We start from the raw sequence: 26,600 nt of genomic DNA, 5'->3' as shown, positions 1-26,600 counted from the left end.
CAAAGAAGACATAGGGATTATGGAGCGATCCTATTGGTTGAAATGGGTGGTTCTTATAGCCTAAGGGGCTTAATGATGGACTAACTATGGGGTTTCTTGTGGGTTGCCATTATTTAGTCTATTACCTATCTTCTGGTTGTGTTGGTATGTTCTGGGTATGCGCCTTCTGTCTGGCTTCTGGTTATGAGTAATATCAGGTTGCCGAAGAGGGTGTTGGAGTGGGTCCTCCTAGGTAGGCGACGGAGAGGGCGGAGAGGAAGAGATGGAGAGATGCCAGCTTCCGGAGAATCTCTACCATGACAGATTCCTGTGGCGGGCACGCGTCGCAGAGCGCCCTAGCGCGCCGTAAAAGCGGCTTATACATACATCATACATACCTACCTTCTATGTCCATTGCAACGACCCGCTTCCTCAAAAACAGGATCCCTCCGTATCCCTTTTGTCTTCTTTGTCTATAGCTTTGTCTATCAACTGCAACAATCAGCCCACTGAGAGGTATTGCGGTTTTCGCTGAGCTCGGCATATTTGAAGACTTGAAGGATGGGATAGAAAAAGGAGCGATGGAGCTTTTGACAGTGGCGGGCACCGGTGCCCGGAAGCGGAGTGGTGCACAACCGACAATGAGCAGTGATGGATGGAGCGCTCTCTGTGTTCCCGTTGCCTCCCTTCGGATCCGACCGGCACCGGCCGGGGACCGGCGGCGGCGTCGGCCGACGGATGACTTGAGCTGGACGCGCCATTCAAAAGAATCAGGTGCGCGAGCCAATGCGAAATAAATTCACCGCGTTCTCAGATACGATCAAATGGATGACCAAATAATCCCCGACCCGACCTACGGTCCGCGACCGGTGCTTTACCTCTTCACGCTTTTATCCGATTACGCCGCTCTGTCCCGTTGACCAAGAACCGCGGAACTTCAACCGCGACTCTACAGGGTCTTCCAAAAGTCCAAATCCACCCTCGGTCAACTTTGAATAGTTGTTTCTATGAATAAACTGGAAGTCAAAAGTCGTATCTATGAATAAACTGGAAGTCAAAAGTCGTATCAAATATTATCCAGGGTGTCCACAAGTCTGGAATTTCCGGAAAGTCCGGAAATAGTACTGATTTTTTAAGGGCGGTCCGGAAGTACTGAAAACGTGCGGAAATACCGCAAGAAGGTCCGGAATTTTTCTAATTGTTTTGTCACTTGTATCTCAATTTGAGCGAAATTCAAATTTTTGAAATTTTTTTTAATTTCGTCAATATTTGGAGGCACTGAGAAAGTACTGAATTTTACCGTTGAGGAGGTACTGAATTTCTTGGGAATGTACTGAAAAAGTGCTGTAAAAGTACTGACTTAAGTAGACACCCTGTTATCTAACGTCTAAAATAACGAAAGAGAATAAACTAAAAGCACGTGCAATCAAGGTTACACACTTGAAACACATCATTGGAAAGAATACAAGAAATAAGAATTTTAGTAAATTTTAGAAAACTTAAGAATGACTGGAATGTCACCTATGTGTTTTATCGACAGAGTTGACAAAGTTTCCCAAACTTCGGCTACTTTCGGCTCGTTTGCAAAACGAAACTGCCAACACGTTGTTGAACATCAACCAGTAAGTAAACAGTAGAATGCTGAAGTCCCGAAAGTAAAAGCTTCCACCATGGCCAAGATACTTGCGGAGGGTCTCTTGTTTCTGCTTTTATCGGACCCTGTACATAGACCCACGGTTTTGGCTTAGGCACTGTGAGCCACGCCGGAAGCCGTCACGAGAGCCGTGGGAGAGGCGGGAGGGGGAGGGGGTGCTGAAGTGGAGCGGACGTCACAAAGCCGGGCGCATTAGGGAGCATTAGGGTGCATTAGGGTGCTCCCAAGTTGGGTCCGGAGGATTTAGAAGCATGTTAATTTGCTGCGTTTGCGTTAGCGCCTCGTGCGTGGACGCGGCGGAGAGTGGACGCTGCACCGGCCGGAGTGGTGACGACGGGGATGGGCGACCCAAGGAAGGTCCAGGACGTCGCACGTCGGGCCCACGTCCGGAGTTGCATGGAAAAAAATAAATGTTGAGTTAGCATTTACATTGTTGAAAAATTTACGAAAAGTTTCAAATACTGGTTTTACGTTTTAAAAAGTGCTAACTTAGCTACGCCCACAGTGAAATGAACAAATTCCAATAGTGAGCTGGATTTTTGGTATTGTAAAATCAACGAGTTTCAAATGCTGATTTTACATTTTAAAAAATGCTATCTCGATCTTAACCACTCCCACAGTAAAATGAACAGATTCAAATGTCGAGTAAGCATTTTTGTAATTTAAAATTAGCATTTGAAACTTGACGAACTTTGTTTTAGCAATTTAAATGCTACATCAGCATTTAATTTTTTCCCCTGAGTGACACTGTAGTTTCCTTGCGCCTCGCCGTCAAAACTTTTAAGGAACCCACGTCGTTGAATCAGCGACAGGGATCGATGTATTTACCCATCCCCCAGGAAAACGTAAAAAAAATAAACAAAGACTGTGAACAAAATTGAGCCTTCCTTCAGCCGCTTTGCGGCCGAATCCTCAAGGCCGTCCTTGGCATTTTAGGTAGCAATTAGGTGACGCACTTTTTCGGCATTATTGACCTCCCTCCCTCCCTCCCTCCCCCTTCGTGACGCTTTCGTGACGTAGGTCTCTTTGCCGACACTGTTGCCAGCCTTAGGGACGATTCACTTCAAACGCGTATAGCACCATTGAGAGTACGAATCAATACTCGAAACCTTGACAACTAATCCTTGAGAACCCTAAATAGTGCCAATAATGATCGAAACTTTAAAAGTAATATTTTTCATCCCTCCCGGTTTTTTGGCCATACCGGACAGTTGAAAGTCCCACCCTGAGGCACATTTTGCCTAGGGCCTTCGCATATTTCCAAGTTTGAGCACTTTCGTTTTTCCGGCGAGTGTCGGTTTGGGTTCCGATGTGCGGCGGAGGACAGGGCAGAGTGGCCAAGGCGAAGTTGGCTCGCGGTGGCTGCATCTCGGGGCGGGGTGGAGCGGAGTGTTGGTTCAAAGGCGCAACACAATGAGTACTTACCGTTGCATGTTCATCCACCCAAAGAAACATCGGGTATTATTTCTGCCCCGGCGGCCCGAAACCGCGCATCCGCCCGGCCGCCCCACGCGGGACTTGCGCGCTTTCGGCTTAGCGCGGCAGATTTATGCCACCATTGTTGCAAGTTCGCGTCCTATCATTACCCTGACGTCACTGGATGACTGATTCATGAGCCTCTGTTTATGATGCCCCCGGCTCACGGCAGTCACTCCGTCGGGGGGGGGGGGGGGGGCAATCGCCCCCCCCCCCCCCCGACCCCCGCCTCCGGTCCTCACCGCGGACGCATGCAGATGCACCGCCTGCACCACCTCACGCAAACCTGCCCGCGCTCGCTTGCAAATCGGATGACGCCCAGACATCATGTTTTTATTCCGCCGGCCCAGGGAGAAACGCCGTATGGACATCCCGACATTGCCGCATTTCCTCCGGTAAATTATTTATCTCTGAGGAAATATGAAGGAGATTTAATAAAAATATGGGTAAACAAGGCTAAAAAAATTAAAAACACTTAAAGGCAGGACGTTTCGAGCTGTTACCAGCTCATTTTTTTCTTTTTTTTAGCCTTGTTTACCCATATTTTTATTAAATCTCCTTCTTTATTCGTATATTCGGGCTATGTTTTTGTGCTTTATCGTTCTCTGAGGAAATACATGAATATTTCTTCTTGAAATTTTTAGGCACTCGGAATTAAATTTCGAGTGAAGTTATCTGAAAAAATAACGAGAAAACATTCACAGATTCTCTATAAAATTGTATTCTATTGAAAGAAGTTCGGCAACGTTTGAATGCTCACACGACGTTTCTTCTTAGCGCGGCAGTATAGCCCACCATCGCGTCGCTTTGCAGTGTGTCCGTCGGCAGGGGAGGGATGCTTCTACCTTCTCGGTTCTGCTCTATGTGGCCTGTCCTTAACTGCTGATTGTCACTCCGGAATTTAATTACTCGTGAATGGGCTCTTTTTCAGAAGTTTTCACGCTCCCAGGCCTTTAAAACTGAATTTTATTCAAAAGTTCTCTCTCTCTTTAAGTAGATTGAGGATATAAGTTCCAACGGTTAAAGAAACAAATTTCTGACCATCAACTTCCTCGCGCGTTTTGATCGTCATTCCATGTCAGGCGCAGAGCTGGAAACATTGGCGGATCCAGCAATTTGGCAACATTGTCTTTCCTCCATTTAAACCTATAGGAATGTATCGATTCTTGGAGGGGTCAGGTGCTCCGACAAGAATCGATTATTTACCATAGGTTTAAATGGAGAAAATCTAGCGTTGCCAAATTGTTGGATCCACCTCTGGCTGGAAATTAGGAGATGGGCAGACAAGATAAAGTAAAAATTAATACCTGAAGTTGCACTAAGTGGTCTGCTGTTTGCCACAAACGGATCGGATGATCGACAAACTTTTGGCACTTTTCAGCAATTTTCCCTTCAAATGCATTTGTTTGAAATCCCAGTGATTCCTAATCTTGATGCTTTGACTCAATCATAACTTCGTTTGAAATTTTCCATAATATCCTGAAGTTCAGTATATTTTCACGTCGAACGGCAGATCTTAATCCGAGAAATGAAGTCTCGGATTCAAAGAAGCACATTTCATTACTCTTCTGGTTAAAGGACGTTTTGGGAAAAGCAATGTCTGGTATGGGTCTCTAAGAAAAATTAAGTGGAACTCATCAAAAGCTGAGCAATAGTTTTCGACCGATCACTATATCATTTCGTCGATCAGACTTCATTTTTTAACAAAAAGACACCATCGGAACAACAGCCCCCATTAACTCAACGTTTTCAATGATGTTTGTATTGAATCAGAAAACGGAGTACGCCCATCCGTGAAACACCAGGTAAATCATCACGTTTGTCGATACAACTATTTTAACGCGGGTGTCGCGCGTGCGGTATCAAAATATTTGAAGGCGTTTTAATTGCGCGTGACGCTTCGCAATCCGATCATTTTAACGTGAGGGCCACGCGTTTGGTATCGAACCGTTTTGAAGGCGATTCGCGTGTGCCACATTTGTTTTAACGTGAGTTCGTGCGCCCGGCACCGGAGTTTATTTTTTTCCGGGTCGGTTTTAGAATCTTCGTCGGCGAGATCAACGGAGGCTTTCGTCGGAGTTTTTACGGCTCGGAAGGGGGAAGAGAGGCGTGGTGCCAGGTTCGGTCTAGGAAGATCCAGTGGCGTGGCGTGCTTTGCGATATATCGATTGATACGCCACTCAAACCTATGATAAAAGATCGATTATCAGGGTGTTCGCAGCGAACATCTTAGTTGTCGATTCTTTACCATAGCTTCAAATGGCGAGATATCGATAATCGATCGTTGACGCCACGCCACTGGGAAGATCAGAATGCAATGCGATGCGGGACCTAGAGCGATCAGGACTCCGGTGATCCGTTCACGAAACAGATTCCGCTGCCGGTTGCCAGATCGCAGCACTTGCGCACGGAATGACACACGGACAGGCCGATACGCCTCGATTTTTTATATCGATTTCAGACGCCGAGCCCAGCTCTCGGCCCGATCCCGGTCCACTATTTTTCATTCCTCTCGACGCGACCTGACGCCGCTGCCTCTCATCTGATTATCCTCGAGGGAAAAACGTTGCGTTGGTTCTGTTATCTCTGAAAATTCCGCCTCAGATTTACCCTCATCTCCGAGCGGCTATCACACGCTTCGCTCCCCGGGCCTCCCGCCCCTTTTCTTTGCGTGTGAAACAGCGGCAATATTGTAGGAATGTGACCGCCATACTGCCTCGGAAACTTGCCTTATAACTATTACTAGCCTACTCTAGAGTACTTTTATAGACAGAGTATGGCCATTTGTATCATTTTACTACAGGATAACTGTGCCGCTTTTTGATTAGTCAACGCAGGCGCTGGGTGTCTACAAATCCGGAATTTTTAGCCCATTAAAAAATGCTAAATCCCCAGGAGGGAAAATTTGCATCATTGCTGGGTTACAGAACTGACTAAGAGTGCCATTTTTATAGATTTGCCATTAGAGAGATATATGCTGCTCCCCCAGCTTGTAACTACTATAGAGTCAATCGTCTGTTTTTATACCCGGGCGTTCAAGTCTCCAAATCTACCGAATTCGTCTAACGTTTGTTTCTTGCTAGTCTCTACCAGGCCTAGATACACGCGACGATTAATCGCCGCGAGTGAAAGACGAAAGCCAATGGAGAGTCTTGATTTCGGTCCATGAACATCGATTTATCGAAATCAAGGCTTTCCATTGGCTTTCGTCGTTCACTCGCGGCGATTATTCGCCGTGTGTATCCAGGCCTTAACGCAAGTTGCGCTGGCCGCACAAATCGTCGACTGCAATTTTGCATTCTTCTTCAAATATGCAGATATCAGGCACATTTCTGCACTAAAACTCATAAGAGTTCACTTCGCGACTTATCAAATTCTAATTTTTGGATTTTTCGGTTTTGATTAGGGACCTAGTGTGGAATAGTGGAGATCCCGCATGATTCCACTATCGTGTTACTCTGTTACTTACAGTGCTTGAGCCACATTTTAAGTGTTTTTTTCTTCGTTGTATTTTATTGTTTTATAACATGGATCCCTATTTTTTGTCTTCAGGAACTCCTCCGTTGACCGGCTCTGGAACAGTGCGTGTCATCGTCCAAGACTTGAATGACCATAGCCCGCATTTTGAGCGCCAAATGTACGCAACCGCCGTGATGGAAAATCTACCGGTTGGTACCTCCGTTTTCCAGGCTGTGGCCACGGATCTGGACAGTGGACTGAACGCAAAGCTAAGGTGAGTTTTGTTCAATTATGTTTTTTTTTTTTTTTTAATTAGCGCATTCAGGGCCGGATTAAAGGGGGGGGCATGGCGGCAAATTTTGCAATTTTTTTAAATGTAGGTATAAAAAAAAATCAGATTTAGAAAAAAAAAAAAATTACACACGAGAAAAGGCGACCAAATCTCTCATTTCCTGAGAGTATGGTAATTTCTAATTTTGTCGTCTTTCAGTGATACAAGAGACAGCACCTTTAATTAGTCGAGTTAAGAGAGAAACCAAACAATTTGGCCTGGCGCGACTTAGGGAGAAATGATAACGAGGACTTGACATGAAAAGGAGAAGCCCTCGGTGCGGCGATCGGCATGTAACACATGTCAGCGCCTACAAGACTGCACGAATACTTCACGCATTGCATCAAACACAGTGTGGTCATAGCGGTCAGCGTGAAACGGATAGCGCCTACAAGAATGCATGAATACCTCACGCATTGCGGTAAACACAGTGGGATCGGTGCGAAACGCATAGCGCCTACAAGACTGCGTGAATACTTAACGCATTGCGTGAAACACAGTGCGGTCTGCGCGGCGCGGCGGCGAAAGTTAAAATCATTAATCTACATTTGATGTTAGTTCTTTCATAATATTTTCGTTCATTTCTTATGAACGGAAGGCCTTGTCCACACAGAGATAGGTTCACGAAACTTAACTTTCGCAGAAAGTTTCGTAAACTTTTGATAGTAGTGTTGACAGGGCTTACCCAAAAAATGTGTTCAATACGAGTAAACGCGTCTTATGCACTCCTCCCCCTCTGGCACGTTCATTTGATGGTTTTTATTGATGTTTCAAAACGAATGAGAAAGGGGCGGCAAAATACAGGCGGCCCATGGGCGGCAAGATAAATCCGGCCCTGGGTGTATTATGGTGTTGCTTTAAGAGTAGTGTTCATTTTTTAAAGCGTCTTTTCTAAAAAATGAGACAATCCAAGTAGCACAGTGCGATGAAAATATAATGACTGAAATCGCGCTTTAATGCAATAAAATTGCAGTATTTTAATATCAATTTTCCATAAACAATCAACAGGATAAGTAACATGTGTCAAAAAATGGGCAATGCCATGAAAGATTGCATCTTACTTCAATTTAATTGCAATAAATTTCAACAAGAAGTGCCCCTTTAATCAGTACATAAGCAACATACACAACATGCCGACGTACTAGCAATAATTTAACCAAGTAAAAATTACAATTTATTGCAACCTCTGTCCTATGCTACTTGGGAAGTTTTGTCATTTTAAATCAGAACCAAAAAGTCTTCTCCCCTTCTACGGTGTCTGAAAATTCGATCCCTACTTAATGGCTAAAGGTCATTAGCGCACACCACGTCAGGCCTCATATTTTATTTCGAATGATTTAACATCGAATGGGAAAGCTTTAACGTAGTCTCTTTAAAAACATTTTTGGAAAGAGAATAAAGGTGGTAAAATGATTAGACGCTCAAAATTAATAGATTAGTGAAAATAATTTTTCTTTAGTCAGACGATTGACTCCTTAAGACAGGCACCCATTTTTGCTCCTTAGATTAGGTACCTCCTTATATCTTCTTTTTTTTCTCGATGTACACAAATTGAATAATTTTAAAAATTTAATCTTCCGAAATTTGTAATTTTTAAGGAAATAAAATGACCGGCGGAGAAATAGTAAAATTGGGATGTGAATCTAATGTGTTCCACTTTCAATTTAAAATTACAGGTACAGCCTGCTTGGAGACTACATCGAGAGGTTTCATATTGACGAAACAAATGGTCTGATCACAACCACTACCATTCTAAACAGAGAAGAAATCAGTGTATACTATTTGACTTTGATTGCTCAGGATTGTAGTATCACAGAGCCCCGTGCAACTGCTGTCAATATCACCTTGACCATTTTGGACGATAACGACAACGCACCTCAATTCAGTAGTGGTCATTACACAATCCATATCTCAGATCCAACTCAACCTGGTAAGTCGAAACGCGAAAAAATCTTTTGTTCACGTTTTTCGATACAACTATTTTAACGCGAGTGCCGAGCGTATGGTATCAAAATCTTTGAAGGCGTTTCAATTGCGTGTGGCAAGCAATCCAGTTTCACACTGCCACGCGCATGGTATCAAACTTTTTTGAAGGCGATTTGCGTATGCCAAAATAACCACATTAGTTTTAACGTCAGCTCATGCAATAATTGCATGATAATTGGTGTGGTGATCCATATCTCACCACACCAGATCTCGCATCCATAACTCAGATCCATGTCAACCTCGTAAGTCAAAATGAGAGAGAATAATGTCTTCAGTTGTTTACCAATTATATATCATTTGCCAAATACTGCTTATCCACCTGACACCTTATTCAATTAATGTGAATATTCAGCATTCAACATTCCGTGGATAGAGCAAAAGTGTCGCCAAGGAAGACAATTAAATTTCTCTGAATATTAAAGAAAAAAGACACAATATTCGATGCAGCAATGCAGCATTTGGATATGCAACCTCTGCAAATATTATTTGCACGCAGACACTGTCAAGAGACGGTTCCCTATCTAAAAAAATAAGAGGATAGTTTCAGTTTCTTTGCGTGTGCTATTTTCCTGGTTTCTTTCTTTCTTTCTTTCTTTTTTTTTGAGCCTAACTTACTTTTAATGTTGAAATTTAGCATTTCTTAATTTTCTGAAGTTATTCTTCACTGTCTTGACCGTGAGGAAATATTTAAAATTAAAGTCCCACAAATTTTTTTCAATACCTACAATTGAAAAAGTTATCTTGATACTTAGTATTTTCTACAAATTACATTTTAAAAGATCTTCAATTATTGAAATCCTATGTTCTTTTTTCACCGTAATTCTTAGCAATCTTCAGATCAAAAAAGATAAAATAATTGTTTTTTTTTTCAGGTAACTTCGTATTTGGTGCCAAAGCAACAGATAATGATAGTGGGGCCAACAGTCGCATTACATACTTCCTGAGCGGTAAAGATGCGAACAAGTTCTCCATCAATCAAGAAACAGGAGTAATCAGAGCAGCAGAGGAGTTGCGTTCTTATGATCGAGACGAAGAAAGTATGGTCTACCACGTTGAAATCTTGGCTAAGGATGGAGGGAAAGAGCCCAAATCAGCGCAAGCAAATCTTGTCATCAAATTAAAATCATCTCATCTGTTCCCATACATTACTGCTCCAAAGAAAACAAAATTTTCTTTGGCTGAAGATGTGCCAGCCGGTAAAGTAATCACGAAGATTGCTGCCTCATCACCGAAACAGGGAGGCGTAAAAAATATAAGATTTGCCATTGCTGGTGGTAATATCGGGAACGCTCTCCGTATGGATGCAAATACCGGTGAGGTTTTAGTTGCAGGCAGTGGTTTGGACTATGAAACATCCTCTCAGTATGAAGTGTGGGTAGAGGCAAGAGATTCAGACACGCCACCCCTTCGTTCTGTCATTCAGTTGCTGATCAATGTCACAGATGCGAATGATAATGCTCCAATTATTGAATCAAGTTTGTACAACCTGTCAGTTCTTGAGGAAGAATTTCCCCAACAAAAAGTGGTAACCATCAGAGCACATGATGTTGATTCTGGCTTGAACGGGAAAATAAGCTATCGCCTGAATGATGATAGAGAAGGTGCATTTTCCATTGATTCGGAAACTGGCGAGATTTTCACCAATATTAGACTAGATCGAGAGGAAATCTCAAGTTACGAGTTGATAGTCGAGGCATTTGATCATGGAACTCCGCAGCTAACTGGCTCCTCCACTGTTTTGGTGAATGTTCTTGATAAAAATGACAATCCTCCTAGATTTACAAGATTATTCAGTGTGAATGTCACTGAAAACGCTGAGCCTGGATCCTTTGTCATCAAAGTAACCAGCTCTGATCAGGATATTGGTGAGAATGCAAATGCGACGTATAGCTTCACAGAGAATCCTAGTAGAAAATTTGCTATTGATCCCCTTACGGGTAATGTCACAGTGATCGGACACCTAGATCGGGAAACTCAAGATGAATATCTGTTAAAGGTTGCTGCGGTGGATGGTTCTTGGAGAGCTGAAACACCACTCACAATTACAATTCAAGATCAAAATGACAATGCACCAGAATTTGAGCACTCTTTCTACAGTTTCAACTTCCCTGAGTTGCAACGCAACATCGTTTTTGTTGGCCAAGTTATCGCTACGGACAGAGATAAGCAAGGACCTAATTCTGTTATCTCCTATTCTTTAAAACACCCGTCTGATCTCTTTTCAGTTGACCCTGCAAGTGGAGAAATATTCTCAAAGAGGACCCTAAAGTACAAATTTTCTGGAATGGATTCATCTCCTGAAAATCAGTATCCATTTACCGTTGTTGCAACAGATAATGGTAAACCTCCAATGTCCTCTGAATGTTTAGTAACTGTGAATGTGGTAGATGCTAACAACAATCCACCAAAATTCGAGCAAAAAGAGTATTTTTCACCAGTTCCTGAAAGTTTATCCATCGGACAAAATATTTTACAAGTTAAAGCTAAAGACAAACAAGACTATGGGATCAATGCTGAAATTGAATATTTTATGATCAATGGAACTGACACTCCTTATTTTAAAGTGGATAAACACACCGGTTGGATATCTCTCAGCAAATCACTGGACAGTTCCATCATCCGCAAAAAACAATTCTCCTTCACCATCAAAGCAGTTGACAAAGGAGTACCACCCTTGTCTGATACAGTGAACATCAATTTAATCGTTGCAGGTGAAAATAGGCATGCACCAGTTTTTACTGTTCTCAGCTACCAGGTGATAGTGCCGGAGAATGAGCCTCTCGGCACAGTGATTGTAACATTAAATGCAACAGACATGGACGATGGTCCAAATGGAATTGTTAGGTATGCAATTTCAAGCGGCAACAACAAGAAAAAGTTTGCAATTAATGCAACGAGCGGAGCAATATCTATTGTTGAAGCTCTCGATTTCGATACTGAAAATGAGTATCATTTAAACATCACAGCTAAAGATCTTGGATTCGAACCAAAAGAAGCCAAGGGAATGTTAAACATTATTTTGACGGATGTAAACGATAATCCACCAGCATTCAATCAAACGTCCTATGAAGCTTATGTGCCAGAAAACTCGCCTCCGAAAACGGTCATTTTTCAAGTCAAAGCGCATGATATTGATTCACCAAAAAATGCCATCATTCAGTATTCTATTGTTGGTGGAACCGGGAAGGATTTATTCACTATTGATGCGAATAATGGTATCATCATCTCGAAGCAACCCTTTGATTTCGAAGAGAAAAATCTATTTACTCTTGATATTTTAGCTGTCAATCCTGACTCACCAATGTTCGGCTCTACAAAAATATTTGTCCATGTGACAGGTGTTAATGAATTTTATCCTCGTTTTAATCAATCCGCATTTCACTTTGATGTTTCTGAATCGACAGAGGTTGGAACAAGCATTGGAACAATTCAAGCTATTGATGAGGATGGAGGAGAAGATGGCAAAGTTTATTATTTACTTGTCGGTTCTAGCAACGACAAAGGGTTTGCAATAAATCCTGTCACAGGTGTCCTCTCTGTATCAAGACGTTTGGATCGTGAGACTCAAAATCGGGTGATTCTCACTATTATGGCAAAGAATCGGGGAGGCATCCGAGGCAATGATACTGCTGAGGCTCAAGTAACTGTTATAATCCAAGACGGTAATGATCCACCTGAATTTCTCGAACAAGTTTATGAAACAAAGTTATCTGAAGCTGCTCCAGTTGGCAGTAAAGTTATAACTGTCCGGGCCACAGACAAGGATGTCAAACCACAAAATAATCAGTTCAGTTATTCTATCATTGGTGGCAACAGTGAAAGAGCATTTAAAATAGATGCTCAAAACGGTGATATTGAGACCATTTCAATCCTTGATCGTGAGCAAGTTTCCTCCTATGAGCTGATCATCGGTGCTATAGATGTTGGATCTCCACCAGAAACAGGCAGTGCAACAGTGAAAATAACTATTACTGATGTCAATGATAATGGGCCAATGTTCGACCCACCAAATGTTGTCGGTTATATAACTGAAAATGAGTTGCCGAATACAAGTATAATGACTCTCAATGCTGTTGATGCAGATCTTCCTCCTAATGGTGCCCCCTTTACTTATCGTCTTGTGGGTGGTAGACATAAAGAACTGGTCTCAATTGAACCCAAGACAGGAGTTGTGAAGACAACCAGAGTTATTGACAGAGAGTCAACCCCACAAATTGATATTTTGGTAAGTTATGGTTTAAATTATAAAAAGAAAAAAAATATGACTTTTTTTAAAAGAAGATAAGTAGGGTAAAGGTGCGTGGTATTCTCCTTTTTTCCAAGACAATTATTGACACTTCCAATTGAGTATGTGAAATAAAAAATGAAGACGCTACTTTGAAAAAAAAAAAGAAAAAAAATATTAAATGGGGCAGGGGTGCTCAGTATTTTTCTTTTTCTCATGTCAGATTGGGACACTGCTACTTAGGTATGGTTTATGAAATAAATGTGTAAGACGATCATTTAAATTAAAAAGTAATCACCATTCTCTAATGATTTGCACTTCAAGGATTTTTATTTAACTCAGAATGCTTTCGGTTAAAAATTAAGTCAAATTGAGAGCTATAAGTATTTATATATTCAGTTATTATTTGTTCCTGGTCTGGAGATTATAGTAAAATTGGTATGCAATTCGAAGTATACCTACTCTGGAGATTTTTGCCTCTATATAGGTACCTGATAATTTCTTTATTTTACAATGGGTTTAATTATTTCATTTTTTTTTAGGTGTCTGTGGAAGATAGCGGAGAACCTCGAATGAAATCTGTGCATCCCATTTCAATTACAGTGCTTGACCAAAATGATACACCATCATCTCCTCGCTCAGTCCTCGTTTTAATCCATGTTTTCAACGACATTTTTCCTGTCGGTAAAATTGCAGACGTTCACCCAAATGATCCTGATTTAACCGGTGACTATCAATGTAAACTAATGAATTCTCCTGCTGCAAGAGGAGTGCTTAGTATTTCCTCTGGATGCAGTCTCCAAGCATCACAAATAACTCCAGGAACAACATACACGTTGAGTGTCTCAGGAAATGATGGGAAGCATGCTGATGTGTTGTCAACAGTGACTGTCGAATTCCTCTCATTTTATAACAGCACAATTGAAAATAGTTTAACCATTCGCATTGAAAATATAACAGCAACTAAATTTTTGGCTCATCATTACAAGGGATTCATTGATATTTTGAAATCAAGTTTTGACGTTGGTGATCAGCCTTACCTATATAGTATGCACGAAGTTGATAATGGGCTAGAGTTGACCTTTGCTGTTAAAGAATCCAAAGGGTATAAAAATAAGGCCAAAGTAACTGATATTCTGATAAAGAAGCGTGATGTTCTTCAGCAGTTGGTCAATATGTCATCTGTTACCGTTGGGTATGCTCCATGTCAAAGCCACAGTTGTGAAAATAATGGTGTATGCACAGAGAGCATCCAGGTTTTAGAGGATACAAGAATTACAGACAGCCAACCTTTGATATTCACCTCACCTCTGGTGAAACATGACTATGTTTGCCGTTGCAATGATGGTTTCATGGGGAAGCACTGTGAAAAGCGGCAAGACCCTTGTCATCCGAATCCTTGCATGGCAGGTGGAACATGTACCCGCAACAGATATGATTTTACCTGTACGTGTCCTCCTATGCGTGAAGGCAAACAGTGTGAATTAGAACGTGGAGATGCTTGTAGCGGGAATCCTTGCAAAAATGGTGGCTCATGCAAAGAAAGTCCTGACGGATCCAGCTTTTTCTGTCTATGTCGCCCAGGTTATCGTGGAAATCAGTGTGAAACAATCACCGACTCCTGCCGCCCAAACCCATGCATGAATGGAGGTTTGTGTGTGAGCCTCAAACCAGGCTATAAATGCAGCTGTCCTAATTCTCTCCATGGACGTCATTGTGAAAAATGGACCTATGGTTTCAAAGAGCTTTCGTACGCTATCTATCCTCCCCTTGACGCTAGTACTAATGATATTTCAATGATTTTTGCAACCACAAAACCGAATTCGTTACTGATCTACAACTATGGAGCTCAAACTGGTGGGCGTTCTGATTTTGTGGCTTTGGAATTAGTGCATGGTCAGCCTGTTTTTTCATATGGTGGTGTGAGGACTGCTGTAACATCGGTAACAGTACCTCTCTCAGACCGATCCTTGGCAGATGGAGAATGGCATAAGATCACTGCGACACGTAACGGGCGAGTCATCAGTCTCAGCGTTTCTAGATGCACTGAGAATGGAGATACCTGTCAGGAATGCAAGCCAGGAGATGTATCCTGCTATGTTGATGATATGGGACCAGCAGGGTGAGTTTTTACCGAAGTACTAATTTGTACTTTTCTTTAAATATGTATCAATTAGAAAAGAAAAAGTAAATATTCTTAAAGCCAAGAATATTATTTATTTACTAAACTATACCAATGCTTATAGTTGCCTGAAAATCCTTGCACAAAATTTCAAGAGTGAAATTTTAAGAGGGAGAAGCAAATCTAAAAAAATGTATTCGTCTCTGTATTTAATCTCTTAACTTATAAAAAGTAAAAGAAATAAAGAGGAAAACATCAGCAATTTTTCAAACCAATACACTAATTTATACTTTTCCTAACTTGGTCTGTACTTAATGATGTGTTCAAAATTTGTTTCAGGACATTAAACTTCAATAACAATCCTCTCTACATTGGTGGCTTAGTTTCTGCAGATCCCATTTTAGAAAGGTCTGGCCAGATACTCTCTGACGATTTTGTTGGCTGCATCCACAGTGTAACAATCAATGGAAAGGCCCTCAATTTAAGTGATCCCATCAAATCAAGAGGAGTTGACCCAAAATGTGGAAGGTCTCTGCAAAGCCCCTGTCATCGCGGCTCAAATCTCTTGAATTTGGAAACTTCTGAAGCGACAATTCAATCGTCAGTTTGCGGAGCTTTTGCAAAATGCCATGACAAGTGGCATACTGTGACCTGTTCTTGTGGTAACTCAGATCTCATCTCTCCAAATTGTAATGAGGCTCTGGAACCAATAACGTTGTTAGATGGTGGCTACATAGAGTTCAAAATTTCTGAAAATCACCGCAGGATGCATCTGTTGGAGTCAATTTATGGTGGCTCAACGCAATGGCACACAAGTGCTCTGAATGACTCTCGCGTTTTGAACAAAAGCAAAAGATTCTCACCTAATCTTTCTGCCCTGGCTCTGCAGTCATTCCTTACTCCTGGTGTATCACAACCTCCGAAACGGATTAGTCTCATGTTCCGAACCACAAAGCGAGATGGCTTGCTCATCTATAGCGCTTCAAACAAAGATTTCACATCAGTTGAGGTAATTATATCATACTATTAATTATGTATTTAATAATTTTCATACCAATTCCTTTTTTCGGTGTAAGATTCTCTTTAATTTTAAAAGTCAGACTGCTCAGGCTATCTCGCCTTGCTGTAACTGTCATTTACCCTCTGTCAGAAGTTCTGTGAATCTGTATCTATTCACATATTTTACTTGTTGACATCCCCCCCCCCCTCAAATACTGAATTTATTTACATACTAACTAGTAGCAAATTAATGCATTTTAATAATAGGTATGTACCCAACTATCACTAATTTTTACTCATTGTGTTTGAGAATCATAATTTACTCATACTTGATTTCAACCAATTTCAGCTTATCGGTGGCCACATTGTTTACGTTTCACAATTGGGAATTGCCAGTGCTTCTGTTAATATGACTGTATCTGACAATGAGGAACTCTCTGATGGACAGTGGCACAACCTCACGCTCTCATCGCAAAATAGAGGCCTCCGTATAATCTTGGACGGAGAAAAAGTTGGTGAAGAATTAGATTCTGCCGGTATTCATGACTTTCTTGATCCGTACCTGACAGTTCTGGCAATTGGAGGAGTTCGGAGAGAAATTCTGAGCAGCCCTGATGTCATCTCACAAAGTAAGTATTTTTGACAAACTGACTCTTTTTTTTAAAAATCAAATTCATTAATGAATTTTTAAATGAATTCATTTGATAAACTGCATTATCTCATAATGTGTATGACAAGCATTTCTTGAGAGCAGTTTCAAAGCTAAGTCAGCCATTATGTATATGCACCATGCAATAAATGAAGTTATGATTTCTCTCCTACTTACTTACTTACTTACGAAGAGCACTACAACCCTGGGTGGGCCTCATAGCCTCCTTTACCATGCCGCTCCACAACGCTCTGTCTTTGGTTTTATCACTCCAACTTTTCATAATCCTTGCTTTTAGATTTTGTTCTGCACCATCTGGCCACCAAAGTCTAGATCTTCTCTCTTCTCAGATTTCTCTTCTACTAAAATTCACAAAAAAATTTGATGTAAGAAACAAAAAAATTATCCTAAAACTTGTTAAAAACACACTCATCAAACAAAATCCCACGCAAGTTGCAAAACTTTCATCAGAACTGTATATTACTAGGTGATGTGTTCCCATATCATTTTTCTCGATGCTGAATAAGGGAACCTTGCCTCTGTGGCTGGTTAAAAGTCAAAAATGAATTTTCAAAACAAAAAACTGTAGCAGTAACGATTGAATAAAGAGATTAAAGAGAACAAGTTTCAGGAATTTTTAAGATGAAATAAAACTTCATCTTGAAAATTCCTGAACCTTGTTCTCTTTAATCTCTTTATTCAATCGTTACTGTTATAGTCTTTTGTTTTAAAAATTCTGCTACAGTTTTTTGTTTTGAAAATTCATTTTTGAGTTTTGACCAGACACAGAGGCAAGGTTTCCTTATTCTTCCCTCTTTCATAAAAATACCGTGATGGAAATTTTTTTAAACAATTTTATATTTCGATGTAACATAACTTCTAATTATTGATGTTTGTACCAGTGTAATTATTTGAAATAAACTGCAGGATTGGTTTAATCTTTTCTTCATTTTATTTCAGGTTTTTCTGGTTGTCTTGCAAATTTCACCGTCAACGGAGAGTTACAACCATTCAATGGCTCCGGCAGTATATTTCCCGAAGTTTTCACCCACGGAAAAATTTCTCAAGGTTGCGACAATCCTGTCGGTGTAGGAACAGCTGCCATTCCTGATCCACTCAACATTGGAATCACTCTAGTCATATTCTTCTTCATAATATTATTTGTTGCAATTCTAGTGAGCTTTGTGGTTTTCCGATTGCGCAAACAGAAAAAGGAAAAAAGTGGAGGTGGGCACCCAAAACAGAATGGGGGCACCACATTGGTAACAGGCGGAGGTCTTGGTCCTGGTGGGGACGTTGGCAGAACAAGTCTTCACGATCAAGGAGTGCCTAGCTACATCACGGAGAATGGCGATATCATCCGAGGAGTAGCAGGCCATCACTTGGTTGGCCCTGAGCTAATTTCAAAACGGTAATTTGAAGCAGCATAATCTTTTTTTTCGTGAGCTTAAAGTTTCCTCCTGGAGACTAGTAGACCAATAGAGGACCACCATTTTCAGAGATCTCATAATTAAATATTTTAAAATTTTGTATAAAATGTCTAGAGAAAACTGTCAAGATAATCTTCAACAGGTTGTGGATCAAGTGATTTTCCTTAAATAGCTCATACTGATTTTTCTGATGCATGATCTCGAGCATACTCATCCAGATTACTCAATTTAATTTAATATCAAGAATTGAATGAATAGTTCTCTTGATCTCATTATGCCCTTAATCAATCCATAAGAAAAAACTGAATCTACTTCAAATCCTCAGGCTGAGATTCCATTTAAATTTTGGTCACCAATTTTAATTTTATTACGAAAAGCAGCTTCTTAATTAATGATAATTATTTAATGGGTTTTCATTGAATCTTTCCACAGTTACAAAGATCAGGACGCCATTAATGAGATTCAAAGGCCTCAACGACCTGACATCATAGAACGGGAGGTTGTTGGGAAATCACCACCTCCTCGCGATGACCATCACCCACCGCCACCCATCCATCACCCTTTGGATCAGCCGTCGGTTATAAGTGTCGACTCTGAAATGCCGGAGCATTATGACCTGGAAAATGCAAGCTCTATTGCGCCGTCTGATATTGACATCGTTTATCACTACAAAGGTGAGATTACGTCAAATCTGTGTTTTGATGAAAAATTTGCAATTTTCCTCAATTGAGTTCTTAGGAAGACCAAGGAAGTAATACATTGGAAACGTAAAAAAAAAAAAAAAAAAAAATTAAAGTACACCAAAGTATGATTTTATTTACTAATACTTTAAAAATTTTGGCAGGCCTTAAAGAAACACAAGGTATCCACATTACTTCATAGCCAATTTCAAGACACCTTGAGAAAAGGAGGGGACTAACAAATGCAACTTTCTGTTAGGAAAAAAAAAACAAACCTTGGATGTTCTCGCTATTTTATTATAGACGATCTCCTGAAAGTTTCAACTCCCAGTTTGTTCCCCTTGCTTCGGTTTCATTCTTTTGGGTTTCAAAAAAACACTTAAGTGGAGGGCCAGTTTTACTACTTTTCTGCCAAAGGCTACTGGTGTCAATCTAATAAGCATCTACTTAGTATCAATATTTTTAAAAATTGGCTAATGTTAAATTTGCTTGCATTCCAGGGTATCGAGACGGTGGGAATTTAAGGAAGTACAAACCTAGTCCTCCACATCTACCACCTCCATCTGCACCTTCATATCATAAACATCAAGGTCAAGGACACAGGCACTCACCGCATCATTTTCCTCCGCACGCGCCAAGGGATAGTCCTCGTTCGGTTGTGCCACCACCTCCTGTTGCGCGAGTGGAGTCTCCTCAACATCAAAGTACTCCTCTGGCCAGGTTGAGTCCTAGTAGTGAACTTAGTCAACAAATGCCACGTATCCTCACACTTCAGGTAAATTTCATTTCATGATCACCTGCAATATATACATGTTTTTACGGAAGATTAGTAAGCAGGTTAAAAAACTAAAAACTTGAATAGTTTAAATACTTAAATTTCGTTTTCTCCTTCTTTTTTTTGCATCTTTTGGCCATGAAGATGTATTGATGGTGAAATTAGAAACTTTGTATGTACATATCTTGATTTGCTAAGTTCCAGACTTCTTATCTTAATTCAGTTCAAATGGATGGGGACCAATTATTTTCAATTTTTAAAATTTTGCAAATAATTCATCCAAAATATTCTCAGAAATGTAATGCCAACATACCTACATGCAATTTTTATTTTATTAAAACGTAGGTGAGAACAGAAATTTCAGAACATCTTCATCAAGATGTGCACTTTTTTTTAGTGCACCTATTGAAAGTTTTATGATTTGCAAAAAAAATTGTGAAAGAGATGGAATACAGAATTGGTCATTAATGATGTGCAGCCATTAACATTAAGAGTAGGCAGTAAATATTAGTTTTGGTGAGACCAAGTTAAACATGGCAATTTACTGGAATCAATTCTACCTATTTCAACTTTCTGAAATCTTATTCTCATCCTCAGTCACAATCACTCCCATGTAAAGTTAGATTTCATTTTTTCAAAGTTACATTCTTGTAACCATTATCCAATCACTTAAGCTCACAGTAATTTACAGTAGGTAATTTTTTTTTGCAACAACTGATATTGTGAAGATTTTTTAAAAAAATAAAGTTTGCCTTTCCCATCTGATTAATAAGTTCTTCCTTCCTTTTGCAGGATATAAGTGGCAAGCCATTACAATCGGCACTTTTAGCTACAACGTCCTCGTCTGGCGGTGTAGGAAAAGATGCTCTGCACAGTACAAGTGAGCGTAGTTTAAATAGTCCTGCTATGAGTCAACTGAGTGGCTCCTCTAGTCGTAAAACACCTGGAGCCGCTCTAACGGCTGAAGAGATCAACAGGCTAAACTCTCGGCCGAGGACCTCCAGTTTAGTAAGTACTTTAGATGCTGTATCCACCGGACCAGGCCACCATTTACATGTTCCCAACAACGGTGACAACCACAGCTCAACGTCCACCGATGAGAGCGGCAATGACTCCTTTACCTGCTCAGAAATAGAATATGACAATGGTAATGTGATAAGTGAAAAACTTAGTGACGTAATTTTTACTAAGCTAAATGCTGAGGATGATATGGACAGGGGCCGAGGGAGAAATAGTGGTAGCGGCACGCCAAATAAACCATCATTACCCTCGGCCTATGATGAATTTGATTCCTCATTTCGAGGCTCGCTCAGCACATTAGTAGCATCAGATGATGATCTGTCCCATTTGGGAGGGCCGATGTATAGGCCGCAAAATGGCTCTCCTTCCTCAATACCAACAGCTCTTGGGTGGGATTATCTGCTCAACTGGGGACCCAACTTTGAGAGTCTAGTAGGAGTGTTCAAAGACATAGCAGAATTACCCGATTCTGTTAATGGTAGAGTTCCCAATTCTCTTAGGTTATCAAATAATTCGTCAAAACAATCTGAGGAGTACGTTTAAGTCCTATGAACTTTTTAGATGCAATTTGTACAAATTTTGTTTGTTTGTTAATTTATTTGGAATATTGTAAATATGATGTGTAGAGCTCTAGGAATTGCCAATTTTGTCAAATATTGTAAAATTACAGCTAAGTAAATTAGAAATTTTGTAAAAATTGGAACTTCATTTTCAAGTTGCACAAGCTTTAAAGATTGTCTGTAAATAAGATTCTTTCAGAAACAACTAGATGAGAAATATTTTTAATTTAATGCGGGAAGAAAATAACACTAATATGCGATTCCTGCTCATCAAACGAAAGGTTTTAAAACAGTCAGTCCCCTCATAGCTAATTACGCTTAAAAAAGAACCTCTCTCCTGAAGAGCTTTCCTTTGCAGCCGTTCCTAATATTCTTGACAGACAAAACTTGAAAATCAAGTTTCAATCCCCCCACTGTATGATGTGTGTTACTATTGTGGACTGCTTTTGTTTAACTGATGTATAGTGTTAAATTTGTATATTTCATTTTTTGCATTTTCCGAAATTTTGACTGATAGTGTAGTTTTTATTTTAATGACATTTTTATCATTTGATCACCATTATCAGGGATATTGTAATGTACAGCTCTCGAATGTAAAGTTTGTACAAATCGTTTTATGACATGATTGATGCTTACATAATCGAAACTCAAGAAAGCTCATTTCTCTCTTTTTTTAAAAACCACTAATTCTAAGTTACGTACTTAGGTGATACATTCTGAAGATTGAATGAGTCAAGCACCAAGATGTACCTAAGTATACCATGTATACTAATTTATGAAATTTCAGTGAATGTGTATTTTAACCTTTGTAAAGGTTCTTATTTCATTTATTTATTTATTTTTTTTTTTCATGTTTAAGGTTATGCATTTGACGTTTATAAGTACAAGATGAATTGAAAGTAAAATTAGCAATCCAAACAACTTCAGAAGAATAATAACATTCCTGTTTTTTCCTGTTGATTCATTATTTCACTGGATGCTTTTTTTATTCAGCTGAAATATCTATGGCTACTCATAAAAAAACGCCTGGGTACCATAACTTGCAACATTGCAAGTTTGTCATCCTTTATATTTCAAGTACAAGACTGAACACCAATCTTATGCCTTAAAAATTTCTATGTTTTTCTTTGCTCACCGACGAATATTCTATGTTCATTTTCAGAAGTAGTCAGTCTATCCTTCTTGTAGAAATTACAATTGAGATTTGCAGATGAAATGGAATTAAGGTACTAGTTTTTGCAGTTTAGCCATTGATTTATTATAACTAGTTTACTAAAAAGATATGATGATAAAGATAAAATATAACCATTTTATTTTTGAAAATAATTGAATTTTTCTCACTGTAAAATAGGTTGCATTGGTGCACTGATAGATATTGCGACTTAATTGACATGTTCACTGTAAGTTTGCTCAAACTTTCTTGATGGAAATTTAATATGTTGTTCTGAGATAATCTGTGTGCTTTCATATTCTCTTTATTGTGCCATCCAGTTTTGGCTTTCTTTCAACATTGAAAAACAATTATCATGTTGTTCATAATCAGTAATTTGGCTGGAGAAAAATTTAAGTTATTAAGGGTGTCCCAAAAGTTCCCGGACTGATACTGTTACTCTAGATCTAAGATAGCTATTGAGCTGATCTCGGTCTCATTTTAAATTTTTAGTTGCTTCTGATCAACTGAAACAAAAAAATAGTACATAATTCAAGAAGCAGGTTGACGTCAACACCAAGAGAGATAACATAAAATTTATGATTGCCTTTTTTGGTGCAAATTACCTAAGCGTCAGTAAAAACCTGTATGTGGCACTTATACTCCCTTCCCACAAACCCTCATACCTTTGTCAATTTTTGGGCAAATGCTGTGATTTTATTTGATCAGGAATAATGTAAGTTTGAAAATGAGACCAAGATCAGCTTAGTAACAACCCTGATTCCGGAATTACAGCATTATTACAGGAACTTTGGGGGCACCCCATGTACAATTGAATCCTGCCTATTGCCGCTTTGACAGTGTTCCTTTTTTTTTGTAAGAACATTTAACGTACTTAACAGTCAGACAGTTTATGAGTACCTAAGTAATTTTTGCATAATGGGTTGTCATATTTCTGGCCAAATTCTCTTCATCTTGCCATTCCTTTCACTTAAAAGACTGGTGCTCATTTGTTAACTAACTGAAAATGAGCCATTTTATAGCAATCAGAATTAGTAATAGGTAGTTTATAAAAAGTATCAATTTAAAATTAGATTAAGAATTGCTGTTTATTTAAAAAAAAAATGAGTTGTTCTTACAGCCCCGGTCTTCACAATTCGGTCCTTACTTACATTTAAATTTAAGAATATAACTCTCTGGTAGTGTCCTAGAAATTAATTTATGACTAGAAGTTCATTCAAACTGCAATAAAAGAGGTAAAGCATTGGATTTAAAATTTCAGTAATTCATGAACCACGCAAACTTGCTTCACGATTTTTATTTTATTTATTTTTTTCATATATTACTATTATATTATTAATATTATTTTTTAAATCAGTCTAATAATTGTTCTGCTGTGATCTAAAATAGATTTTGTTTTCATAAGTGAATGATACCTGTTCATAATTTTGTCTGTTCATACATTTTGTTCATTTAATTTTAGTTTGACTTAGAGGTATAAGTAGGTTTGTAAAAAAGAAAGGCATGCTATTTTTTTAAATGAATGTGCTGTTCAAATTTTTAACTTGCGACTGATAACATTACCATTGCTTTTGATAAAAAAAGAAAGAAACATTATGAATGCAGCAGTTATGGCGCCTTCTGTATCACTAACTTTAGTAGGTATCACTCTGCCACAAATATTTGAAGTATTTATTGCGATGCAATTCTATGTAAACGGGGCAATTTTTGTAAAAATGCAAAATTTATTATTTTTCTTATCTTCTGTATATTTAAGATCATACTGTGTAATTTGTGAAAGAGGGTGGTACAGGCACTCTGTATAATATTCCTCTAATATTTTCTTTTTTAGAAGTCTCTGGAATTAGCTTGAAGGGAAGAGGACTTCAGTAATGGACAGATGGAAAGCCCATGGTGGAAAAAAAATGTTTACATTAGTAGTAGAGCCTCGTTTTTAAAAAGATAATACCTCATTAAGTATTAGAGACATATATTTCAGCTCCTGGACAATTATTAGTTTGTGCTGAACTCTAGTTCAACTAGCACTCTAGTACATTCTATGAACATCACAAGGAGACCCTGTAACAAAATTTACTCTTTCACAGTTACGTTGTGTAAATACATTCCGAAGATTGGACAGAGGTATTTTGAAGGTGCAAAATAAATTGACAGGTTAATTAAAACCCTTTTATCAAGCTCTGAATTGTCATTATTGTCGATTACAATCAGATCCTCTAATTAAGTTACCAGATTTTATTGTAGATTAAAAAAACTAAATGCAATGAAGCCCTTAAAGGAAGCATGCTTTGTAATCTTCAACATAATGGCAAAATTCAGGAATTCTTCTACAATTCAAAGGGAAGAAAATTTCAAGCACCCATATTCTTCTGATTGTAATAGGTAACTGTACTGAAAAAAAGGGATAATTTAGAAGAAAATACAAGGAAGGGAAAATTTTACAATAAAACAAAATGTACTATGGTAAGTGCCTGTCCAGTGAAAGTGGTTGATCTCAACTGACCTTTGAAAGTGTAGAGCTGTCTGCTTTGAGTACATCATCATTTTATCAAAGTAGTTTTTTTTTTGGGGGGGGGGGGGATACCGAAATAGTTAGAACATCTCTGATATCATTTGTTCCTCTGTGTTGAAAAGGTTGAAGTGCCATGACAGCTTGACTCTCCACCCTTGTCACCCAGCGATCGTTCTATTTAACACTAAACTTTTCTCTTTTGACAAGGAATTCTAAATTAGAATTCTCTTTTTATTTTCGTTTCCGCGTTTTCTTCAATAAAATTTACAAGCCACATTCAGAGAAAAATTATGGCAGTATGTATGTATATTATACCTACTGTCTTTGGTATATCCAACGTATGAAGCCCATCATTTGATGATTAGTAAAGTCAAAAAAAGCACTTAAAATTTGCCTACTTTCCCTCTGGATTGGTTTGAAGACCTGAACGTGGAAAGTGATCATTATTTTCTCGTTTCATTCATCTGATGTTTTGCAATTTTTCTCCTTTGGCGGAAGAGTTCAATTTTAATACTGAGAATCCTAATAGAAGTTAACATTTCTGCTGCATTCATTTTAGTTTCTGATTTGTAAAATTTTACGGGAGTACAATCTTGTGATTTCACCACGCAATTGGTACATGGAAAGTTCAATGCAATGTAAATTGTACTTAACTGTAAATTGTAAAGTCTTTACTTCATGTATAGGTACCCATATTTGTTAAAATATAAAACTATTTTTGAATTTTTTGTCCTGTAGAGTATTGAAGCCATGCTGCTGTGCCAAATATTTTGTAAATACCATCATTATTCAATGTCGCCAAGTGTTTTATTAATAATTTTTATTAAAAAATTATTAATTCATAATTTGTTTTTTCATTTCCTAACATGTCTTCAAAGAGTACCCCACACCCCACACATAGAAAGTTAATTTTTTTTTTTTTTTTTTTTTTTTTTTTTAGCCATCAAGGGCTAATCCTGTGCTTCAGTCCCGTCCCCCTCCATCCCTAACAACCAGTCCCAGGCAAACATTGTTTGAGACCATCAAACTCGGGTCACCTGGTCAGGAATCGAACCCAGGGCCTCCCGATCATAGAGCTAGCGCTAAAACCACTACACCATAGGAGGCCGACTGAATGTCTGCAATGAGATGCGTGAAGAAACTACAGTTCTCCTTAGGAAGTTGTTGCCTAAGTTTGAAGGAATAACAGTTCAAACTACACAAAAACAAATCAACTCCACTTCTCAATAAGATTTGAAGCTATTAAAATAGAGAAGTTGAGAGGTGTTCTCAATAAAAATATATCGAATTTATTTTGTATCCTAACTAAATTGCCTTTTCATATGAATAGATTGTGTATGTTTGAAACCTTTAGTGTAAAAAGATTTGAAAAATGCAGTCTCCTAAAATAGGACTTGCATACTTCCCTTCACGAAAGAAATCTTCAATTCAAAACTTTAGAACCACATGTAATTGAGCTGGAGGCTGAGCATACCACTGGGTGACCCAGAATATTAAAACTTTGAACCTGTTTTCCTCCGAATGAATTTAAAGATCAAATTCATCACCTCATTACTTCCGTGACAAGCGATGAGA

The 26,600-nt window shown here is 39.0% G+C and overlaps 1 protein-coding gene across 1 annotated transcript in view; it reads left to right on the top strand.

Moving 5' to 3' along the window:
• LOC109043111 (cadherin-related tumor suppressor fat) overlaps nt 1-25,870 on the top strand; it is a 78,629-nt gene extending 52,759 nt beyond the window's left edge. Inside the window, exons 5-14 of the mRNA XM_072302280.1 lie at nt 6,662-6,842; nt 8,576-8,829; nt 9,758-13,110; nt 13,653-15,232; nt 15,572-16,241; nt 16,581-16,860; nt 17,841-18,291; nt 18,743-18,984; nt 19,491-19,765; nt 20,558-25,870. Of these exons, the coding sequence (XP_072158381.1) occupies nt 6,662-6,842; nt 8,576-8,829; nt 9,758-13,110; nt 13,653-15,232; nt 15,572-16,241; nt 16,581-16,860; nt 17,841-18,291; nt 18,743-18,984; nt 19,491-19,765; nt 20,558-21,328 (8,057 nt within the window). The 3' untranslated portion in view covers nt 21,329-25,870. The remainder of the gene's footprint in view (nt 1-6,661; nt 6,843-8,575; nt 8,830-9,757; nt 13,111-13,652; nt 15,233-15,571; nt 16,242-16,580; nt 16,861-17,840; nt 18,292-18,742; nt 18,985-19,490; nt 19,766-20,557) is intronic.
• The last annotated feature ends 730 nt before the right edge of the window (nt 25,871-26,600 follow it).

Source organism: Bemisia tabaci, chromosome 7 (genome assembly GCF_918797505.1).
Source record: "Bemisia tabaci chromosome 7, PGI_BMITA_v3".
NCBI classification, from domain to species: Eukaryota; Metazoa; Arthropoda; class Insecta; order Hemiptera; family Aleyrodidae; genus Bemisia; species Bemisia tabaci.
The sequence above is the reverse complement of the archived record's forward strand: the minus strand, read 5'-3'. Positions and strand labels throughout refer to the sequence as shown.